The 24391-nt window shown below is 39.9% G+C and overlaps 1 protein-coding gene across 1 annotated transcript; it reads left to right on the top strand.

Annotated features, from left to right (window-relative positions):
- The first annotated feature begins 470 nt into the window (after positions 1-470).
- Positions 471-16683, top strand: CRIP1 (cysteine rich protein 1). Its single transcript, XM_083357576.1, has 5 exons — positions 471-552; positions 7678-7772; positions 11253-11310; positions 14875-14921; positions 15037-16683. The coding sequence occupies exons 1-4, from the start codon at positions 513-515 to the stop codon at positions 14913-14915; spliced, it is 234 nt and encodes a 77-aa protein (XP_083213702.1). The 5' UTR covers positions 471-512; the 3' UTR covers positions 14916-14921; positions 15037-16683.
- The last annotated feature ends 7708 nt before the right edge of the window (positions 16684-24391 follow it).

The raw sequence follows: 24391 nt of genomic DNA, 5'->3' as shown, positions 1-24391 counted from the left end.
ACTAGAGTCGGAAGACTAGCACGTATGTGCGGGGGAACCTTTACCTTTACCTTACACCGCCCTGAGTCCTTCAGGAGAAGGGCGGTATATAAATCAAATAAATAAATAAATAAATAAATAAATAAATAAATAAATACATACATACATACATACATACATACATACATACATACATACATAAACTGAATTGAAGCTATGATCCTTCGAGAGCTTCTGCTCTTTTCCAAGGACTTTCCTTCCCTCTGGTTTCGAAGGCCTTTCCTAAGGCAGCCCCCACCATGCTACCTACCCATCCCGGGCCTTAATAATTGTCGCGGTCGCCAGGAGCCACCGGCCAACAGAACCGCGCCTAAAACTCACTGATTCACCGATGCCGCTGCTCCGAGGGCGCGGTCCTGCCTTCCCGCTCCACTGCTCGCGCGGGTGTGGCCGGAGGCGATAAAGTGAGATCTTTTCTGCCGGAAGCCTCGCTTCCTCTTGCAGTGCGGACTGATTGCGCCTTCGGCGACGCCATGCCCAAGTGCCCTCGTTGTCAGAAGGAGGTCTATTTCGGTAAGGGAGAACTATGGTCGCTTCCTTCCTTCGCGACAGGTACAGCCGGGATGGAGAAAGGAAAGAAAGGCTACTGTGGGAACTAGTGCTGAAATACATTTGCAGAGACCAAAATCTGAGGTCTTCCTTCCCCTGCAAGCGCGGGTTGGGTGTGCAACGGAGCAATCGAGGCTGATTCAGAGCAGAGATTCTGGGGGCAAAACTGGTAAGGGCTAAATCCCCAAGTACAGGGGATCTGGAGCACTGGAAGAGCGTCCCCAGATCCTGGGAGTAGGACTGTAGTAGCTGAGCTCAGGATCTTCTGTACAGCACAGAGAACTTCGGAGCCGCAATTCCGATTAGGAAAAGGGCGCCGTCTTGAGCTAAAGTCCACATCTATTGTGTTGTTGTTTTTTCTCGATTTCTCTATAGTTTTTTTTTTCTTGTAATCTGATCCGAAGAACTTTTTGGTGCATCTCGGTACCTTGAGAATTATTGTCTCACGCGTTTGCACACGGCACTAGACAATTTTAATATACCAGTCCTAGGTTCTATAATTTATTTTATTTTTATTTATTTATTTTAATTCCATTTATATCCCGCCCTTCTCCGAAGACTCAGGGCGGCTTACAAGCTTAGCTGTTTGCACTTCTAGAACTTTGAAAAGTCTCTTCCCTTTGTCAGAATAATAATTTGGAGTTCCAACTCCATCCGGGGTTGCACAAGAATAAATAAAAACGAGATCCAGACAGCTGTGGGGAGAGAAGAAATGTTTATTCCTAAAAGCAAACTGCTTGCCTTTGGGAGCAGCTGCAAAGAAATGGGGGAACAGCAACCCAGTTAAATAGGGAGCTTGTCCGGGGTGTGTAGGTACTGATTCTAGGCTGACACTTGTGTGTGTGTATGTATGTGTGTATGCATGTGTGTAGATATGTCTGTGATGGTTCTGCTGGGAGACCTAATTTAATTAACTCTAATTGTGTTTGCAGACCTTATCCTTTGATATGGGGATTAGGTCTGGGTGACTTATTTGGAGGTTTGAGGAAGTTTAGGTAAAAGATATTTCCTGTTTGCTATTTTTATTTGATTAATTTAGTTTCAGCTTGTCAGTTATTTAGTGGAGATGCTGATTCTTGGACCATCGTAGATTATGTTAATATTTTAATGAATGATGGAAACAGTATAAAGAATAAAATATATTTTGATATAAAGCTTCCCACATCTTAAAGCAGAAAAGAGTGTGTCAGATGAAAAAAGGGGAGGGACAGAGATTGTAGCATGTCGCAGCTGGAAAAAGATTTAGAGTAAGAGAATGGTACTCTCAATTTACCTTAAACTGCTTTGCATGTTTCTAAATTCTCCTAAAGGACCTAAAAGAAGTCGCAATGTTGTCTTGCTGGCTGAGCATCATGAGAGTTGTAATCTCAATTCATATGAAAAGTGCCCAGATTTGGGATATGGTACCCCCTACCATACCCGGGGATTCTAAAAATGAATTGCAAACTTTCTATCCAAAGTCAGAAAAGGCCGTGTTTGAGGGATGGAAAACAGTGCCCTTTGATTGGATCTAAACTCCAGTTGGGGCTATAAACCTGTTATGATAAAAAATCAAGTAGATCATGGTTAATGTTTGATGATCACTTTATAAATATATTTTCCAGTATTTCTGTATGGTGTGACCAAATGATGTGAAATTATGTGAGGGAATCATAGGATTTGGTGCAACATGTTTTTCACTGTACATTATTCAGAGCTACAGCATGCATCTTGGAAGATGGTGCAATATCAAATTGGTGGTACAATTTAATAGAATAGAATAGAGCTGGAAGGGACCTTGGAGGTCTTCTAGTCCAGTCCTCTGCTCAAGCAGGAGAAGCTACACTATCTCAGAGAGGTGAGTGTCCAGTCTCTTCTTAAAAATCTCCAGTGATGGAGCGCCCATGATTTCTGGGGGTAAGCTGTTCTACTGGGTTAATTGTCCTCACTGTCAGGAAGTTTCTCCTTAGTTCCAGGTTGCTTCTCTCTTTGATCAGTTTCCAACCATTGGTTCTCGTCTTTCCCTCTGGCGCTTTGGTGAACAACCTGGCCCCCTCTGTCCTGTGGCAGCCCCTCGGATACTGGAACACTGCTATCATGTCTCCCATATTTCTTCTTTTCTTTAGACTAGCCAAACTCAAGTCCCATAGCCTTTCTTTTTTTTTTATTTAAAAAGTTTTACAATACATTTTGACTTTAATCCCCCCTCCCCCACCCCTATCCCTCTCCCCCACTCCCTCCTCCCCCCCCCCCCCCCCCCGACTTCCCAGAGCTAAATACAGGGCATAAAATCAAAAAAACAAACATAAACACCCCTATATTATCAACAATAAAGTATAAATTCTATCTCTCTCTAGCTCATATAAAATGAATACAAACAATATTAATATTACAAATAAAGTAGAGAAGAAAAAGAGGAAAACAAAAAAAGATCTTTACTCAAAATAAATTTTCTTAATCCCAGTCCTTATTCATATTAATTTCAAAAAAAAAAGGGAAAAGAAAAAAAAACTTTCACCTGCTATTTGCATTCTCCCACCTTTCTCTAATTTCCAAACAAATTCTCAATTACGCACCAAAAGCGCTTATCTCTGTTAATCTTAATAATCTCCAACCAAACTAAACTATAATCTAAAATAGTTCTTGCGTGTATCACGCCAAATGTCTCACAGTTCCAAATCATCCTTAAGTTCAAATAAAAGTTCAAATAAAAAGAGTATATATAAAAAAATTTTTTTTTAAGCAATCTCTAAGACAACTTGTTATTAATTAGGTGCTTACATACCCACTCTTAGTTCAACACATACTTTAAGTCTGTAACCCTAATATACTTTTCTAACAAACAAATAACATCAATCTTAAATTATATAAAATATTAAAAAAAAGAAAAAAAACTTTCTTTCTCTATAATAATTTTACTCCATTGACATTCTAATCTAAAAATTTAATCAACAATCTTAACGCCCCAAAACTTTTGGAGCACCTCTGTCATGACCCCCAAAACTTCTTTAGACCGCTCTCCTCCTACATCTTCATTGTAAGCACACTTTGAAGATTCCATAACTTTCCGCTGGTCTTGCTCTTGCTCTCGTCTCGCTCTTCTTAGGGCGGCACGCGTCATCTTCTGGCCTCCTGCAGCAACCGATGAGACTGTAGATTGATCCCCTCCACCACCATTGTCCTCTGTCTGTCTGTCTGCAACATCTTGAAACTTTCCCACTCCGTGTCCTTTTGCAGCTTCCAAAAATGATAGGGGGGTTGCTTTTAACACATTACTATAAAAATCACGTGCCTGAGCCACAGTAACCAAACGATGTCTTTTACCTTAAGTCCCATAGCCTTTCTTTGTATGTTTTAGTCTCCAGGCCTTTGATCATCTTAGTTGCTCTTCTCTGAATTTTTTCCAAACTCTCTACATCTTTTTTTGTGATATGGTGACCAAAATATGATATGAGGAACGTGGGGTATTTCTTTAGTGCCAAGTACAGTTTCAGAATATAGGGGAGTAAGCTGTGAATATTTCAAAGCACACATCTTTCATAAAAAATTACAATTTTAAATAAATATGTATCTTGTCATAGCACTACTTAGAAAAGCTGCTGTTTGTTTTCCTTTGCACACAATGGGGCGTTTTGAACAGAAATGACTAATACTGATTTGCTGCCATAGAACAGTTAACTAATGCTACCTTTTGTCCACAAGAGCTTTTGATTTCAACCTCTTATTATGTGTTATGTTTATCTTCTTTACACCTTAAGTAAACATCCAGCAATGCAATTCTTGTTTTAAAAATATTATGTAAAAATAATTAAGTAGGAGGAATACATGCAATTGAAGAAAATAAAATTAAACAGAATGATTAAAATTAACCCAAAGGCTTTCCAAATGAAGTTAACAGCAAACATAGAATGGGTAATTCTCCTTGGAGACTATAAGCCATCAATAATGGCTGTAGTGCCTTCCTGAGCTGACTTAGTCCATTCCATACTATTTAATTATTTTCTTTAAAAACCCTAGGCATAGAAAGTCCTGAAGACCACCCTTGTCACAATGGAAAAAACTGGACTTTTTTTATTGTTAAGTGTTTTGTTTAATCTTTGAAAGAAAATTTAAACTGAACTGCAGAATGGTAAAATGAAGAAATACCCATACAAACAATCCAATTCTTTTTCCAGACATTCAAGGCTATGCATTTATTACTGTTATTTGGATCATCAAATGGTTGTGCTAGTGTATCGTAATGGTCTTCAATATCCATAAGTATTCTGCATAACTGAGCTCCTGTTACCATGTTAAGCTGCCTGCTATGTACATAGAACTAAGGAGAAATTTCCTCACAGTAAGAACAATTACTCTATGAAAGAGCTTATTTCCTGGAGTTGTGGATGTGTTCTGTACCAGCCTGCTACTGGCCCTGCAGAAAAGGCAGGGACAACCCCTTTACAAACGGCAAGAGGCTGGAATTAAGTCTGCCAAATTTATTAACATAAAACAGAGCAAAACAAGACACCAACCATGAAACAGGAGCTATGAAACAGGAACTATTCAAGCGGTTGCCTTCAGCAAACCAGCCCTCCCACGCATTCCCCTTTTATACAGTTCAGGGCGTGGCTTCTCTCTGCCTCCTTCCGAGGTGCCCCATTGCCTTCCTCTGTTTACTCCTGATTGACTGCCTCCTGCGTCGGGCGTCCTTGAACAGGGCCAGCTGTGGGTCATCTTCATCCACGCTGTCAGGCTCACACAGCTGGGTCTCCGTCGTGACCAGGTGGGAGGGGCCTGGCTAAGGGCTCTCATCAGCAAGCTCTCCAACCCCCTCAGCAAGCTCTCCAACCCCCTCAGCAAGCTCTTCAACACCCCCCTCCTCCTCTGAGTCGTCTGACCCAACTGCCGAACCCACAGGCTGACCCTGAATCACAGGATGCTCCATTGCTGGAAGTCTTCAACAACAGGGGTCCCAAACTTTTTTGATTCCACAGACCAGTGGTGGCAGTGGCTTTGACAGCAGCAGGAGAGAATGATTTCACGTATGCAACACAAATCCTGTGCATGCGCAAATGAAGCTTTGCATGCTCCCCTGCTGCTTTGGCAGCCCGTTTCCCAATGGGCCACGTCTCTGTAGCGATCCACAGCCCAGGAGTTGGGGATCCCTGATCAAGAAAATATTAGGCAGCCATTTGTCCAGGATGGAATAAGGTCTCTTGCTTTGGGCATGAGGCTGGAGACTTCTTCCAGTGCTTTGATCAGTTCTCAATACTGGCATTCTAAATATTTATGAAAATGAATGTAACTCTCAAACAACCCTTCATGCTAGTTCAGACACACATGAAAGCATATTTTAAGGTAAGAACTCTGTGAATACATATAAATAAATGCCGTTCTCACTGTTCAGAGCAAGGTTGTTCTTCATCTTTTAAACTAGTTTGGAATAGATAAACAGTGCTTTGGCAGCTTTCAGAATCTTCCATCCTCAGTAGGTTAACTGTCTAGTCCACACAATGGTACTTCTAGTTTAGAAATAAAATTATCTTAATAATCAAACAATGAGGAGAAAATCTGAATCTTAGAAAATGGTTGCAATCCTGAGGCATCTGCAGAAAAGCCAAAGGAGACATTTCCCCATCCTTCAAATGATCCTTAAATCATTCAAAATCCCAAAACCAGTATCACTCTCTTTCTTCCCCCCCCCCGCTTTTCTCAAAATACAAGATGCCAACAGGGCTTTTCCTGCAATAATTTTGGGGTACTTATTATTTTTTAAAAAAATCTTTAAGTTTTGTTTTATTTTTTGTTTTGTTTTTGTTACTGGGAGAGAGTTGCGACAAACAGCTGCTTAATCATCTTTCTTGCCTTACCCAGCAATTTTCTCTATGGCAACTGTTATCGTGTGACTGCCATAAAAGAAGAACTGAATTATCCATAGATTTTTAAAAGGCTTAAATATAATATTTCTGTTTAAAGCACAGGGTTAGGGTTAGGGTTCAGATGATTTCTGTAATGAACAATGTTATAGAAATCCTTCTAATACGTAAATCCCATTGATACTGTAATAGTGCTGTTCAAAGAGTCTAACCAAAGTTTCTTCTACATGGATGGTTTAAGCACTTTCAGAATTCTCTTTCACACTAAATGAATAAATTGATATATGCTGCTGCTTCTGGAAAATAACCCGATACTGATCTGTTCTCTCTCCTTGCTCCCTTTTTTCATGTCATATTTTTTCTCTCCTCCAAATAGTGTTCTACAGGTCAAGACATCTCAAAATGCTTTTCCTTTCTGGAGCATGGTCCTTCCATGATTATAGGCCTTACTTCAAATTCATCTTCTCCATAGTAGTCCCAACTACTATGTTTTGTTTCCCAACTAGCACCAACTATAACTTTTGTTTCCTTTACCTGCTCACTATGTAACATCCAGCAGAGTTTTGATTATTATTATTATTATTAACTCATTTTCTTCCCAGACGACTCCCACTCAGTATGCTTCACCTTTCAGGACATATTCAGTCATCTTGGTAGCAACTAAATAACTTGTTTTTTATTTACAGAAATAGATGATTTGGGGATTTTTTAAATTTTTCTTTCTGCAGAGGGGGTGGTGACTATGCATTCACATACTGCCTAACTGCCTGGTAATAAAGCAGTATTGTGGAGTGGGGAAGGAGGAAACTGAAATGACTTCAGTATAAAGTACCGTCAAATGGCTGAAGGCAACAGCTCAAAAGCAGACATATTGTGTGTTTGAACAAGTAGCCATAGCAAACTTAACAGTGTTTACATGGGCCAAGAAGAATTATCCAAAAGCTGTGGCTTAGCGGGAGAACACATTCTTTCATGCCATTGGTCCCCATGTCTATCCCCAGGTTCTCCTATGAAAAAGGAATTTATTGGGAAAGTTGGGAAAGGCTCCCTGCCTGAGGAATAGTTGTTGGGAAGTGGTGGAGCACTTTTATTCAGCCTAAATGTTCCCCTTTATGGCCCTAGTTTTCCATACTTCTTTTTTAATCTGTCTGCCCCTATCTATCCCCCCCCCTCTCTCCCTCCCCCTCCCTCAAATTTATAGGGCCATCTATCTCACAAAAAACATTTTTTATTTATGTCTATATTATAATAGCTGAAAAAGTCACCTCCCTTGGGAAAGATTGGCACCGGCCATGTTTGAAGTGTGAAAAATGCAAGAAGACTTTAAGTGCAGGTGGCCATGCGGAGGTAAGTGGACTACATGAAGAGATGCGTGTTCTTGGCGATGGCTTGAAGAACAGTTTTGTCCTGTCTCATAGCTTCATTCTTTTTAGTAATTGTTCTTTTCAATGTCTACCTGCTTTTTTAAATAAGTTTATTGTTTTATTTATAGAGAATAAAATAAAGGATAATAAAACAAACAAAATGAAACAAAAACATACATTCAGCCCTAACCACAAAAAAGGGGGGGAAAAGTGTACAAAAAAGGAGGAAAAAGTGGTCAATTAAATTTAATATTCAACATGTAGTTTTCAATTACACACTAATAAGAGAGTTAAGTGTTCGGACAGATGTTTTAAAAAACTTAGCTTTTTCTTGGTGTGGGTTGTATAATCCCACTACAATGGGTTTTATGCCTTGTTATTCAGTTTGCACAATTACATACTTGCCTTGATTGTCAGCAAACAATAAATGTGGATGTAGTTGGGTTTTATATACAAAACTACCCCATTATTTTTTTTCCCTTTGAATCAGCAGAAATAAATTCCAGACCCAAGGCATTATTTGTTAAATACTTTAATGTGAGTTTCCTGCAAACATATCATGGTTCACTTTTTTTCAAATAATGAAATAACATTTTTCTCCTTTGTGTGAATTTGCCCCATTAACAATCCATGTCAAAAATCTTGCAATCCATCTGTTATGAAGAGGAAGTTCCAGGGATTCCAACTGAGGCTCCCATCTCCACAGCCTGTCCTTGATAAGTGTCAAGCCTCTTTTTATCTTTTTCTTTATGATCTTTATCTTTTGAAAAATAACATCGATCCATGTTTTCCCCCAAACTCTTGTGCCTTAAGGGCTGAATTTAGTCTATATCACTGATTTCTAAAGATAAAAGTAACCTCTTCCAGCTTATCCCAGCAATTTTGTTTCAGGAGATCTGTCAGGAAAAAATATTCTTTGTTTCCGTAATATTGGAATTTCTCTGAATATTTGCTCCTCTTTTCCAGAAATATTGAATCTCTGATGATAATGTTTCTGAATTACTTGCTGTTTAATAGATTTTATTATAAATTGGATCATAACATCTCTTGGCAGTTGTCTTCTGGCTGCATATACTGAGTTTATTTTTTAAATCTTGTCTATTTCTTTACTTTAATGATGCTTTCTCATCATTAAACCGTTTAATCATTTCTGTTAGAATTATATCACTTAAGTTATGAATTTGTACAGAGAGTCCCCTGTGATGCAGAAAAACTTCCTTCTGTTTCAAATCCAGTAAATGGTGGTTAAGAAGGCCTAGCCTTTTCTGTCTCATCCAATCTAATCTGTATATTTTAACACTATTTAGTTTGCTTTAGCTGTGATACTAATAATTTAAATTTTTTATCAGATTTTTCATTCATCTCTTTTATTGTGTTGTGTAGCATAGAAAACTTTTTCTCAAATACTTTCAAAAGAAATCTGGTGCTGGGTTTGTCCAAACCACGTCTTAATTCCTTCAATTCCTTCTTAGGAGGCATTTTTGCCAATATCCTCTCTCTCATACAGCCAGTTGCTGGCAGCAGGCAAGAATACACTATTCTCTTTTCAAGGTCAGATAAGTTCCAAAAGCAAAACTTAGCAGCTGGCAGTAGAAATACTGTTGATATACAAACTCAGAGTAGAGGGGGGAAAAAGAGGTTTCTAAACTTTTAACATAGAAAGCCGAGAAATATATGCAGAGTGCAGAAAAAATAGACTAAAGATATAAAGTCTTTTCAAGTTGACAATATATTTTGTCTTTTTGGTAGAAGTTCAGTATAATTAAATCAGTAGCTCATTTTCTCAATAATCTAAAAAAACAACATCCTTATTGCCATGTGTCTTTTCCATACAGAATGATTAATTGTTTTAAGACACTCCTCTGCTGTTATTAAATCAAGAGTCCATGAGAAGGGAAGTTATCTAAATTCCAGCACACAGCCAGCAATTAACATGCAAAAAGTAAAAAGAAAAGAAAAACCACTGCAAAACATGAAGTTAAAACAGAAACATCTTTGAAGGCAACAACTGGGCGGACATGGTGTCAATCCTCTTCTTTGGCAAACTTACCAGGGAGAAACAATTTGCTGAATATTTACACACACACACAGCCAAGGAATGCCATCCAAGAAGTTTCAGGGTGATTCCTTGCCACTTCTTTTCTAATCCAGGAGTGTAGTAGCTACAGAGACATGCTCTGTAGGTATCAAACCAGCCGTTATCTAGCACAGGGCTTTTCAACCAATGGTATGGGTACCACGTGTGGTACATTGGCACCTGGCAGTAGTACATAACCATCCTAGAAAATTGGTAGCAGTGGAGGGGAATGAGCTGAACTGGTGGCAGCACTGCACAAGCCTGAGCGAGAGATGGTCGGAGCTGCAGGGCTGTCAGGGCTTAGTGGAAGCCCCAGGATCAGTGCTTCTTCAGGGCTGTCAGGGCTCAGCGGAAGCACCAGGATCAGCGCCAGCCTCCAGCTGGAGCCTGGCGCTCATCCTGGCACTTCTGCTGAGCCTAGATGAAGCGCCGATCAGCTGCAATGTTGCAGCATCCCCAGGGTCTTGTGATTTACATTCAGATGCTTGGCAACTGATTCATATTTATGACAGTCACAGTGTCCCAGGGTCACGTGAAGTAACCAAAACCTCCTGCAACCACCCAACAGATGGGGGGAATAAAAACCAAACATCCCCACCTGACCCCCGCTGCAGATCCTCAACAGAAATGCTCACAACAATGAAAACCTCAGACAGGAGGAAGAGCACCACCGGGCAGGCAGGCAGGTGTTTTGCTCGGCTGTGCCTTGGGGGCCACTTTTTTCAGTGCCATTGTAACTTCGAACAGTCACTAAGCGAACTGTTGTAAGTCAAGGACTACCTGTACTTCATCACTTTTTTCTTTTTGGTCACCAAGTTTTTGACAGCTTGCTAGGCGACTGGTGGTACTCGGATGTTGCCAGATCCTAAAAGTGGTACAATGGATGAATAGGTTGAAAAGCCCTGATCTAGCAGAACAAAGATATGTGCTGCTAGTTCAGAGCACCATACTGGTTGGCGTCCAGTGTTTACCTGCTTTTATCTCTAGCTATCAGACCCGACATTTACTCATATAAGGGACAAAAGAAATTCTGCACAAACTTTTCCTATGCCACCTTTGGGAACATGTTCTTTTGTAAATGGCCATGTTCTCCAATGATGCTCGGAGGGAAAAAAACTGGACAAGAGAGAGTATACTTGAGATGGCTGTTCAAATGAGAGGGAACTATGGGGACAAAATCCAGGCCTATAGCTCTTAAAGTTAGACTGCTTTTGCTGCAAAATTACCTGCCTTGTTAACTTTGGGGAGGAATCAACTGGCATCTACAAGACTTTGTGTCTGCCTCCGTCCTCAGAAGGAAAAGGTAATACAACAAAAATTTGAATAGACTACATCATATATCATTTTGTTTATGTTGCCTATGAGATGTTCTTCTTGTTTTCTCAGCATGATGGGAAACCTTATTGCAACTACCCCTGCTATGCTGCACTGTTTGGACCCAAAGGTAGGAGCCAGCAAGAGGATGTTATTGTATAAACTACCTACGTACACACACACAAACACATAATTAAAAACTATACATAAACACAAATACACACATACATATCCCCAAATAGGCCTATTATCGGTAGCCACCCAGAGTCATGTGATAGCGAGATGGGCAACATATAAATTTAATAAATAAATAAATGTTAATACATAAATAGCAGGCCAGCCAAGTAGAATTTCACTCATTTTTTCTTGAATATGAGTTTATAATAGTACATTTGACTCATTTGCTTTCAATGATTTCTTAAGGTCTGCTCAACAATGTGTATATTATTTCAGATGCATTTCTACATATCTTTTGTAAGGAATCTTTCCTGACATAGTGTTTTTCTAAACAAATTTTGAATTGAGAATTCAGCCATAACATTTGAAACATTGCTATTGTAATATATCTGAGATTAATTATTCATTCCAAATTCTATGTACTGTGTTTGGGTTGAAAGCATGTAGAAATCTTGGATAAATGGAATACTTCTGCTACTTAAAAATTAGCATAAATAAATCCTAATAAATAAAAATAGCATAAATAAAACAAAACATTTTATGTAAAAGCTGGTTACTAAATACTGGGCAGTTCCATGTTCTGTTGCAAAATGCTCCAGCTTTCTAGCAGTTCAAAAGCCCTGTCTGGCAGTTTTCATGGTCACTATTTTTTGACTTCTTATTTTTTTTATTCTAACATATGGCAAAGAATTAATTAAAGCAGGCCAGTAGCTGTTCTAAATTTCCACTGGGCCAGTAGCATAACTGAAGTCTGGGAAAAATCTGTAAATCTTTTGCATTTCACACCCTTTGCTCAATTACGTTTGTGAGATTTTAAGGCTTTTTAAGAGATTTCAAGAGATGAAAAATCAAGAGAGATTAGCTGGAAGGGAGAAAGATCAGGTACAGTTGCAAGAAAAAGTATGTGAACCCTTTGGGATTACGTGGAGTTTTGCATGAATTGGCCATAAAATGCGCTCTAAACGTCATGTAAGTCACAACAATAGAAAAACACAGTCTGCTTAAAATAATACTACACAAACATTAGCTGTTGTCATGTTTTAATTGAACATAAGATGGAAAAATTCACAGTGCAGGGTGGAAAAAGTATGTGAACCTTTGGACTTAATAACTGGTTGACCCTCCTTTGGCAGCAATAACCTCAACCAAACGTTTCCTGTAGTTGCAGATCAGACCTGCACAACGATCTGGAGTAATTTTGGACCACTCCTATTCACAAAACTGTTTCAGTGTAGCAATATTCTTGGGATGTCTGGTGTGAATCGCTCTCTTAAGGTCATTCCACAGCATTTCAATCGGGTTGAGGTCAGGACTCTAACTGGGCCACTCCAGAAGGCGTATTCTGTTCTGTTGAAGCCATTGTTTTGTTGAATTACTTGTATGCTTTGGGTCATTGTCCTGTTGCATCACCCATCCTCTGCGGAGCTTCAGTTGGCGGACAGATGGTCGTACGTTTTCCTGCAAAATGTCTTGATAAACTCTGGAGTTCATTTACCCATCAATGACAACAATCCGTCCAGGCCCTGAGGCAGCAAAGCAGCCCCAAACCATGATGCTCCCTCCACCCTGTTTTACAGTGGGGATAAGGTTTTGATGTTGGTGTGCTGTGCCTTTTTTTCTCCACACATAGTGTTGTATGTTTTTCCCAAACAACTCAATTTTGGTTTTATCTGTCCACAGTATATTTTGCCAGTAGTGCTATGGAACATCCAGGTGCTCTTTTGCAAACTTCAAACGTGCTGCAATATTTTTTTTGGACAGCAATGGCTTCCTCCGTGGTGTCCTCCCATGTACTCCATTCTTGTTTAATGTTTTCCTTATTGTAGATGTGTCAACAAAAATGTTAGCATGTGCCAGAGATTTCTGTAGGTCTTTAGCTGACACTCTAGGATTCTTCTTTACCTCATTAAGCATTATGCGCTGTGCTCTTGCAGTCATTTTTACAGGACGACCACGCCTAGGGAGAGTCTTTGTAGACAGTCTGTCTTACCATGGACACATGAACATCAAGGTTTTTGGAGATACTTTTGTAACCCTTTCCAGCTTCATGCAAGTCAACAATTCTTGATCGTAGGTCTTCTGAGAGCTCTTTTCTGCGAGGCATGGTTCACATCAGACAGTGCTTCTTGAGACCAGTAAACCCAAAATAGATGTGTGTTTTTAAAGGGCAGGACAGCTTTCAGCAACACATCCAATATCATCACACTGATTAGAGTCAAGGTTGGCTCACTCCTGGCTCCAATTAGCTCTTGGAGAAGTCATTAGGCTAGGGGTTCACATAGTTTTTCCACCCTGCACTGTGAATGTTTCCATCTTATGTTCAATTAAAACATGACAACAGCTAATGTTTGTGTAGTATTATTTTAAACAGTCTGTGTTTTTCTATTGTTGTGACTTACATGATGTTTAGAGCGCATTTTATGGCCAATTCATGCAAAACTCCACGTAATCTGAAAGGGTTCACATACTTTTTCTTGCAACTGTATGTCAGTTTTTCTTCTTAGAAGTTGGAACCATCTTAATGACCTTGAAGAGGACCTTGGTGGAGCAGTGGGCTAATGCCTCCTTAAGTAACACCAGCTGCCAGCAATTAGTGCAGGTTCGCATCCCACCAGGCTCAAGGTTGACTCAGCCTTCCATCCTTCCGAGGTAGGTCAAATGAGGACCCAGATTGTTGGGGGCAATTAAGCTGACTTTGTAATAATGCCGCTTGGGGGGGGGGGCGAAAGCCCTAATAAGCAGGCATATACATAGAATGAAGGCTATTGCTAAGCACATTGATTTGTGCTTAAATTGTAAGCCGCCCTGAGTCTTCGGAGAAGGGCGGGATATAAATGGGATTAAAAAAAAAAGATGGAACACTACCAAATCCTATATGGCGCAGTATTTCCCCCCCTTATTTTCCTGTTCAGTTATGATGTGAATTGTGGTTTGGTATGAAGCTGGAAATTTTGCTTTACTATACATATTTTTCTCAACTACTTGGCTGAAGTTCTAGAAAAAGAGACAAATATTAGCAACACTGATGTATTCTGTTCATTTTAGAGATTAGGATTAACCTTTCCAAATAAAAAGCTTGTTTTGATATTCCTATATATTTCTAATAGGAAATTTTACAAAAGGCATGGCAAGTTCCTGTAAAGTAGAATTTTTCCACTGTGAGGTGGCAGATTCTGTTCACCAAGACAATGTCACAGAAGTCTTGCATTTATTCAAGCTATTGTTACGTTCTTGCTGCCAAACTACAAATGTAGCAGTCTGTTGTTATTTAACAGGATGTTTCAGTCCATTTAAATACACTCTTACATCCTCACTACAGAAGTTATAGCTGACTCTACCCAAAACAGGACCCCTTGGAATATTATCTCGCACCCCCAGGGTTGGTTCATTGGGTAGTACAGGAACCATAGCTCTTCCAGTATCTTATCTCAAAGTGGAAGAGAAGCACTTGTCGTAGACAGAGATGGAGAGGTGCCATTAAAATCTGTAATGCTGACATTAGGTTTTTTTTTTTAAGGGTTTGGCCGTGGAGGTGCTGAAAGCTACACTTTCAAATAAATCTTGGTGAGTCCCATTTTTTCTATTAATAGCTCCATGATTAGAGAGCTACATGTAAGCTAGCCTTGCAGGCTAAGACTTGTTCTTTTGGGTTTTGCTTATCATGTTATCTTTTCCTTAGGAGCGGAAGGATGAATTTTGCTGATTCCAGGCGGAGTTCATATGAAGTATAACCACACTGTGTTTTTCCCTGGAAATGAATATAATGATGACTTCAAAAGGGGGGATGAATGATAATTGAATGGGGGTTTCCTGTTTAACATCAGTTGAGAAATATAATCATGTAGAAACTAGGAAATAATAGCACTGGGGGCATCATAGAAAAGCATGGAAGTTAAAAATCAAAGCCTGCTTTAAATCTTTTATTATTTTTCTAACTTACAAATAAAATCTTAAATCAAAAGAGGCTTGCAGAGTTTCAATGAATCAGAACATGGACATAAAAATCTGGGAAACATTTACTGATGTTAAGAAAGAATTTCAGAATTAAGAATTTAAATTCTTTAAGAAAGGATATCCAAAAATGTCTTCAGAATTATTTTTAGTGAAGTCATGTGAAATGAACATATTTTAGTGAACTCATGTGAAATGAACACTTATTGCATCCAGTGAAACTTGCATTTTGAATTTATAAATTTGCAATTCAGACTGAAATCCATTGGGGAGCAATTGTTTGATTGTATAATCAGCAACCAAGTACGTAATCTGCAGAGCATAGATATATATTTGTGTTTAAGCATTCCGAGAGAGGCTGTTTGTTCATTTTTACTCAGCACTAGCAAGCTGTTTAATTTACTGTACAATATATATTATATATTTTGCAGTGGGTATAATTTGCAGTAGAAAACAAGTGAGGATAATATATTGTTTACCTGACTCTCCATTCGCTTCTTCAGCTCCTTTTCTTCGATATATTTTTCCATACTTATACACTAGGCAAGTCTAGGCCTCTGGTAAGGTTAATATGGGTTTGATTCTATATTGAAGCTGAAAAGTGTATGGCAGTAGCAAGGCCCCCATCCAAAATGGCCCCAAATACACAGTAATGTAGCTATGTTTTAAGAAATAAAATATGTGGTATAGGAAGTCTGTTACGAGATTTATTGATATTTTCATTTCACGTAAGTTAACCAAATTATATGAAAGTAGTTCAGATGAGAGCTGTTGTAATGAATTAAAAGAAACAATTCTTTCCTATTCAGTGCAGTTTTTCTAATTTAAACAACCAAGATATATTCTGTGAAAGGATGCTCCCCTTCTTGTAAAAGAAATGCAAAACCAGGCTCAAGGTTGACTCAGCCTTCCATCCTTCCGAGGTAGGTAAAATGAGGACCCAGATTGTTGGGGGCAATAAGCTGACTTTGTAATAATGCCGCTGGGGTGTGTGTGAAAACACTAATAAGCAGGCATATACATAGAATGAAGGCTACTGCTAAGCTTGTAAGCCGCCCTGAGTCTTCGGAGAAGGGCAGGATATAAATGCAATTAAAATAAAATAAATAAAAATAAAAAATAAAAGACAAAGTGAAGCTGTTTCTGATAGGAATTTTAGCATTTGGTTTTCAGATATCTCTGCCCTGGTATTTTCTTTAATTCCTTCACTGACTGAATGTCTTGGAATTGGATTTGCCTCCATTTGCTATAATCTTCGTTTGTGCTCTTAATTTAAGAAAGATAAGCATGTCATTTATAAACAGGTTAATACATGTACTTGCTCACTGAAATAAAAGGGCATCTGGATTCTATCTCTTACTAATTGCTTAAGAAATTTATCAAATGTTTTAAAAATAGCCAAGCAATGCAAAATTAATACAGATTTAGTACTAAATACTATAGGCAATACACCTGTATCCTCACAGTCCTGTACACCCTAGGATCTGTTGGAAGAAAAGGCAGTTCCTCATTTCCACTCATTGGTTGTAGCTGCACCCCTTCCCCACCCTCTGCTTCTGGCTTGCTTCCGAGCCTCTTGGCTGAGGCTGGTCATCCAAACGCTCCTCTGGCCCTTGTGAAATTTCTGATGTCTCCTACACTTCCTGCTCCCCCCACCCCCATCCCAGCTCTCAAGTCACCCCCCCCAGCACTCCCAACTTCCTGAAGCAGGCTCTTTCTTGTCATCCAAACCTGCTTCGGGGCGCATCCATGACAGCATGAAAGCTGATTGAGTGATTTGGGGCCAATCACTGTCTCTTAGTCCGCTCTAGACAAGTTCATATCACCAGGATCTGATGGACTATATCCCAGAGTTCTGAAGGAGCTGGCAGATGTTATCTCAGAACCAGGGCTTTTTTTCTCATAGAACGCTCAGAACGGCGTTCCGGCACCTTTTTTTTGCGCACACACAAAAAAGCTTTTGCACAAGCTGTGCTACTTCCTCTATTGGCTTTTGAAAGCCAATAGGAATTGCTGCTGAGCGCGCCAAAAGACCCAGCCGGCAAATGTACACAGGCAAGCTGTCTGCAGTGAAGGAACTATGCACCCCTCTTAACTAGGTAAGTAAGAGGAAAAGGAGTGGGAGGTGCATCACAACCACTGAATATGGTCTGCAATTCATGTCCTAATCTGGACATCCCCATACAGCAGCAACAAAAGATGGGGGACGGGAGGTAGAAAGGTTCCTCTCCTGACCAATCCTCCCATGAAACAGAAAAGTGGCGCAGGCGCAGCCACGGCACCCTGGCAACTCAAAAGAGTGGCATGGATTGAAAGAGCCTTCCCCCAAACCACCCGGTTTAATTTGCTCCCCAGTCCCGAAACCAAACTCCCCGCTTCGCACAACACCCATCCTTCAAAGTCTGGCTACTTCCCTCTCTGAGACAGCCCTGCTTGATGCGTTATTGCACACGGAAAGCAAAAGCTTTGCTGCGGGGGGGGGGAATACCAACACTATTGTTGCGTGTTTCTAGTCTGTCTTTTAGGGCAAGGGTTCCCAACCAGGGGTGAGAGATGATATTGCAGGGGGTGCGAAAACTTGGGTTTTCAAAATTATAGCGCGTATGCATAATTTGTTGCATAATTTGTTTTGAACTTTTTTAAGGGGTGTGAGAATATATCAGAAGTGTTCTAGGGGTGCTGGGTATAGAAAAGTTTGGGAACCACTGTTTTAGGGTTATGTTTTTTGTAGGTTGGGCTGTATTGTCTTTTTGAAGACAGATGCAAAAAAATGAATTAAGTAGTTCTGCTTTCTGTCTACTGCCCGTTACTTCCTTGCATCTTCTCTCATTAGTGGACCAATTGTTTCCTTGACTTTTTTCTTATTTTTTATACGTTGAAAGAAACTTAAAAAATATATTTGACAGTTGTTGCAAGTCTTAGTTCATTCGGAGCCTTAGGTTTCCCGAACTCATATTTGCAAATTCAGGCTATTTGTTGGTATTCTGCCTTAGTTATATGTCCTTAGAAAGCTGAAAAGGCTTCCACATTATTTACTCCAGAGACCTTGAGAATGAAAAAAGGAACTTCTGCGTAGAGTGGGTATCTGCTAGTCTGTTCACTGAAAGAAAAGTCAAACTCCTATTCAAGGACAAGAAATAGATTAAATAAATAAATTCACACCATAGCAAGACCTGCTGCCAAGCAAAAACCAGACATACAGTACTATTAAACAAAAACCTTGGTATATTGGCTGTTGCATTTTCAGAGATTTTCCGGAAGTTATAGTTGCTATAAACATTTAGTCATCAAAGCAAAGGAAATCTGTTCTACTGGGTGTGGATAGAAATAGAAAGATAACGAATGGAAAGAACATACAGGAAACTGGTTGCCATCATAACAGATGTGTAGCTGTAAACAGCCTAAGACCAAAAACAAGGAGAAATGAGCCAAGACCTGGATTCGGCTTATTTTACCCAGATCACACAAGTTTTGCTTTCAAGAACCCAACAGAAAAGAATAAGTATTATATGCTCAGCTTGGCATTAGCAGAGCTATTGTGTATTAAACTGAAAATGAAAAATAATTACTAACCAGATATGACTGAAGTCTAAGACATATCTTGTTTTACTGAGCATTCCTAAATGTGCTCTCTGTCCTTGACTGCTGACTACAGCCTGGGGATTTTTCAAGTATCACTGCCTGCCCAGCATCTTCTTCCCTATTGTAAAATGTATGGACTGAAATCACCTCAGTATGGGGGAAGTCTTTTTGAGAAGATCAAAAAGCAAATATAGCAAATAAATTAGACGGTTGTTTACATACTTTAAATGCTAAATAAGACTTTTATGTTTACTGTATAGCATATGGCTATGTCTCTAGTTTTTCTTTATGAATTGCATGTAGAAAGTGTGTAGAAAGTCAGATTCTAAAAAGGTTTGCCCCCATACAATCTCAATTCTCCAAAAGAACTGTTTTCTTTCTCACAGTGGCAGGTTGTAGGTCTTGTGACTGAGCAAGAAATAAAAGTGATGTCCGCTCAATTTTTTTAACCCCTCACCACCTCACAATATTAGCCATTGTTCACAGCCCTCAGAATTGAGGAGGCATGGCAAGGCTTAAACAAGACAAGGTTCAGATGTATCACTTCTCCATGAGTCAAGAAAGATCCTAGCAACTTGCAATGCACAAAATATTAGCCCAAGCCCAACAAATGACTTCTTGTGACCATCTTTATTTTTCTTGTACATACATAGACAGAAGGACTGGAAGGGGAGGGAGAAGGACTTGTCAATCTGACTACATTCATGAGCCACATTAATGGACAGGACTATATAAATCACTTCACATCTTAATACACTATTTTTCAATTCTAATGCTATCATATAAAATAATCTTTTTTGCTTCTGCAACAGGCCTAATATTAAAAATAAAAATTTGGACACTTAACTATTTCAAACATTTCCCACACTTGACCTTTAAGGAATGTAAAACATAAGTGTAATATGTAATAAGCATTAAGGAAAATCTGAGAAAACTACACTAAGATTGGGGAAATTATTTAAAAGTGAATCAGATTAGCAATGGATTTTCCCAAGATAATTTATTCTTTCTTCCCCTCATTCTGAACTGAGCCAGTTGTTTTCCAAACACATTCTTCCTGACTCTTGTAAGATGGAGCCCCTCCCCTGCCAGAAGCTTCTGATTTAAGTAATACAAAGTTTTCTCAGTGGCATCATCTCTTGAGCCAATTAACTCCAAAGCACAAATAATTGAACAAACTCCTAAAGTCCTCCACTCCCTCACTGGATGTTGATCTTCCATTGGATACCGATGAAAATACTACCTGTGCTGCTGTCTCTTTGGCTTTCTTGCCTAGCTGCTCATAGTTCCTTGACATTGTTTTCAGGATCTTTGCTGTATCATTTGTCCCCACATGAAAGAAGAGAAAGGAATAATAAATCTGTAGGCTTAATTTTTTAGAAAGCCTCTCAGTCACATATTTGATTTTTGCTCCTAGATATCTCCCTATCTGTAAAACCTACCAGTAGTACTTATGGCCACTAAAGACAACAGGGTGGAGGTGTTTCTAAGTAGATTCATGGTTGTCCCAAAGGTGCTTTTCAAAAGGAAACTCGACTTTTTTTACTCCCCCCCCCTTGAAAAGGGGCCTTTTCCAGGCCTCTGCCACCTAGATGTGAGGCTGGAGAATGTTTCCGCGGCTCGCTGGAGGCCCATTTCTGGGTGTTAGCGGCCTGGAAAAGGCTTCCAATGCCCAGATTGGGCCTCCAGAGGGCCGTGGAAACATCCCCCAGCCTCAGAGCCAGGTGGCAGTGGACTGAAAAAGGTCTCCGGTGCCTGGATCCAGAGGCACACAGAAGCCTCCTCCAGCTTCAGTTCCATTGTCTGTTGCAGAGAACAGGCCTCAAATACTATGAGATCCCATAAGATCAGTAGTGTGAGATCTTGCGCCACTGATCTCGTGTGATCTTGTGTTACTTTAGGCCTCTATTTTCTGCGAATGCACTGAAGGCCTGGAGCAGCCAAGCAAGCAAAGGATCTCGATCTTCGCAGGGTGAGTATTGAAGGCCTGGTGCCTAATGCACAGGTGTGCAACCCCCGGCTCCGGAGCCACATGCGGCTCTTTCAGCCGTCTCCTGCGGCTCCCAGTCCTCTGCCATGTGCAGTCCAAAAAAAAAAAGTGGGACTAAAAAATTTCAACCAATCAATTCAAATATGCAGGGTAGGTGCATATCTCGCCTTGGCTCCACTCTTCAGTCAAACCCTGTTCTGCGCATGCGTGCATATACACATATTTTTTGCGGCTCCCAGTTTTTCCTTTTGTGAGGGAACCGGTTCCGAGTGGCTCTTTCACTGTTTCAGGTTGCTGACCCCTGGCCTAGGGAGACCTGGAGCAGGGGTGGGGAGGGAGGGAATAACCACGATGAATGTTGCAATGTCTGTGGTCATTCATAAGGGTGAACGACTGCTGTGGTGCAGCAACATTCATAATTTTGGGACTTGCTCATAAGCACTAGGGGAAGCTTATTGTGTAACTTCGGACGTTTGCAACTCAGGGATTACCTGTAATAATGATGATAATAAATGGAAGGGACCTTGGAGCACATCTAATCCAATCCCCTGCTCAGGCAGGAAACCCTATACCCGTGGTGGCGAACCTATGGCACACGTGCCACAGGTGGCACGCAGAGCCCTCTCTGTGGGTACATGTGCCGTTGCCCCAGTCCTAGGCCTTCAGCTAGGTTTTGTAAAACCTTTTTGCTTTAGGCCTCCGCTGCCGTGTGCAAAAAAAAAAGGTTCAATCAATTTCAACTTCTTGTGGAAAAAAAAGATCTCGTAAAGTTGGGATTGATTGAAATTTTTGGTCCCACCCAGTCTGCCGTTACCACTGCAGCCACGCCCACCCAATGGGCCACACCCACCCAATGAGCCACATCCACCCAATGGGCCACACCCACCTGGCACCCGACAATACATAAGTGGGTTTTGGGTTGCTGTTTGGGCACTCAGTCTCTGAAAGGTTTGCCATCACTGCCCTATACCATTTCAGACAAATGGCTGTCCAGTCTCTTCTTTAAAACTTCCAGTGTTGGAGCATTCACAGCTTCTAGAGGCAGGTTGTTCCACTGATTAATTGTTCTAACTGTCAGGAAATTTCTCCTTAGTTCTAGGTTGCTTCTCTCTTTGGTTAGTTTCCATCCGTTGCTTCTTGTCCTGCCTTCAGGTGCTTTGGAGAATAGCTTGACTCCCTCTTCGTGGCAGCCCCTGAGATATTGGAACTCTGCTATCATGTCACCCCTCGTCCTTTTCTTCATTAGACTAGATATTCCCAATTCCAGCAACTGTTCCTTATGTGTGTTAACCTTCAGTCCCCTGATCATCTTTGTTGCTCTTCTCTGTACTCTTTCTAAAGTCTCAACATCTTTTTTACATCTTGTTGACCAAAACTGGATGCGATATTCCAAATGTAGCCTTATCAAGGCATTGTAAAGTGGTATTAACACTTCACATGATTTTGATTCTATCCCTCTATTAATGCAGCCTAGCACTGTGTTGGCTTTTTTGGCAGCTGCAGCACACTGCTGGCTCATATTTAAGTGATTGTTCACTAAGACTCCAAGATCCGTCTCACAGTTGCTACTATTAAGCAAGGTACTATACCTGTGCATTTGGTTTTTCTTGCCTAAATGTAGAACCTTAATTTTTTCACCATTGAATTTCATTTTGTTAGATAGAGCCCAATGTTCAAGTCTGTCAAGATCCTTCTGCATCTTAAGCCTATCTTAAGCAAATGTGTTCTCAGAACCATTGAACCACATCTTTCAAAGATCCTGAAGCCCTGGAGAACTACCAGAGGACTGAAAAAGAACTGATGTGGTTCCCATCTTAAAAAAAAGGGGGGGGAAATAGATCCAGGAAACAATAGACCAATCAGTCTGCCATCAGAATCTGTGACGATTCTGGAAAAAAAATCAAACAATAGATCTGCGAACACCTAGAAGCAAGCAAACTTGTAACCAGAAGCTAACATGGGTTTGTCAAAAACAAATCATCCCAAACAAATCTTATTTCATTCTTTCACAACGTGACTAAATTAATGGACCAGCCAAATGCAGTGAATATAGTATACTTGGATTTCAGTAAGGCATTTGAGAAAGTTACTTCCACCAGAATCAAAAAGTAACTGGATTTTGACAAGAAACAGCCTGATCTTGGTCTGACTTCCTGATTCTTCTGAGTATGATGTCAAGGAAATGAATTCTCCAACTCTCCTTATGGTCCATGTAGCTGTTTGAAGCAAGAGATAACAGCACACAATGAAGCCAGGCGGTTGGAGATATATTTTTGACAGGTGGAGATATATATTTGACAAGTGGAAGTGAAGCATTCGTAATTATGAATATCTTTGGACTACCTAAATTTAAAAAATAGCTCTCTTCCCTATAGATAAGTTTAGTGCTATTCTTCCTCTCTTGCCATAGGGAAGTTAGCTCATGCATTATAATATAATGCTTCCTGTGTTGTGACTTTTTTAAGGCAGGCTGCCAAATTCAAGTGTGCAAAAAACATGCTTTCATTAGTTTCTATTTCCTACCGATTTTTTTTTTAAATGTTCAAAGTACATTTTTCTGAAAGCTACCCAGTTAATTTTACTGAGTTGAGTAGCAGCATTCAGGATAGATTACCAACCATTTACTGTTGTGATTTTGTATGTACTTATGGCAAAAAAAAGGAAAACGATTTTCATTTTGTTTTATGTGAACACTGCAAAATATTTTGACAAAATATTTCCAAAAGGGGCTACTCCATTTTAAATTTTGATTTTTTCCCCCCAGTTTGTGGCCTGCTCTCAACCGTTTGAGAATTAACATTTCACCCTAAATCCTGACCATCTCTTCCAATAGTTTTTTGTTGTTTTTTACAGCTTCACTCTGGATTGACACCATGTTTGGAATTGTGCCTTGCAGACTCTGAACTCTTCTTGCCCCCTGAGCAATTCTCTTCTTTGTGAATTTAAGTTTTGCTTGGTGGATTTAAGTTTGTCTAGTGGAGTTATTTTGTTTGAGCAACTTTCAAGTGCTTTGTGGACTATTGGGCCACTGCTTTGTCTAATCTTGGTCTGCTTGTGGCTAGACCTGATTGGGACAGTTCTGGGATTTTGGTGAGGGGAATTGCTGGGGAACATTAATAAACTTATTAAACCACAGTTACATATGTGTGTGAGCGGGGAACACAGTCTCATGTAATTTTATGCATTTAGTGCTCAGTACCACCAGCACCTTTATTTGCTCAAACTGCATTGTATAAAACACGTCTGCCTAGGAAAGGCAATAGGAATACAATCAACCTCCTTAAGTTATGGTTTCTGGATAACGACAACCAAGATCAATTGACTGGGAAATGTAAGTTATCTCAAGGTGTAGAGTCAGACAGTCTTATGCTCCTGAGATTTGGTGCTACAATGCTTAGCTCAGAAAAATTGGCAAGAGGTGTTAAGGAATTATTTGGGACTGGTTGCAAAAAAAATCTTATGGCCAGTGACTATTCTGTTTTCTCCATTATGTACTTTCAAGAGAAGAAAG

This window comes from Vipera ursinii (genome assembly GCF_947247035.1).
Source record: "Vipera ursinii genome assembly, chromosome: 3".
Lineage (NCBI taxonomy): Eukaryota > Metazoa > Chordata > Lepidosauria > Squamata > Viperidae > Vipera > Vipera ursinii.
The sequence above is the reverse complement of the archived record's forward strand: the minus strand, read 5'-3'. Positions and strand labels throughout refer to the sequence as shown.

What these genes read in the sequence shown, in the direction of transcription:
- CRIP1 (XM_083357576.1), top strand. Translation starts at nt 513, where the DNA reads ATGCCCAAGTGCCCTCGTTGTCAGAAGGAGGTCTATTTCG. An exon ending in TCAGAAGGAGGTCTATTTCG is followed by an intron (nt 553 to 7,677) that starts GTAAGGGAGAAC and finishes ATATTATAATAG; the next exon opens with CTGAAAAAGTCACCTCCCTT. An exon ending in TGCACTGTTTGGACCCAAAG is followed by an intron (nt 11,311 to 14,874) that starts GTAGGAGCCAGC and finishes TTTTTTTTTAAG; the next exon opens with GGTTTGGCCGTGGAGGTGCT.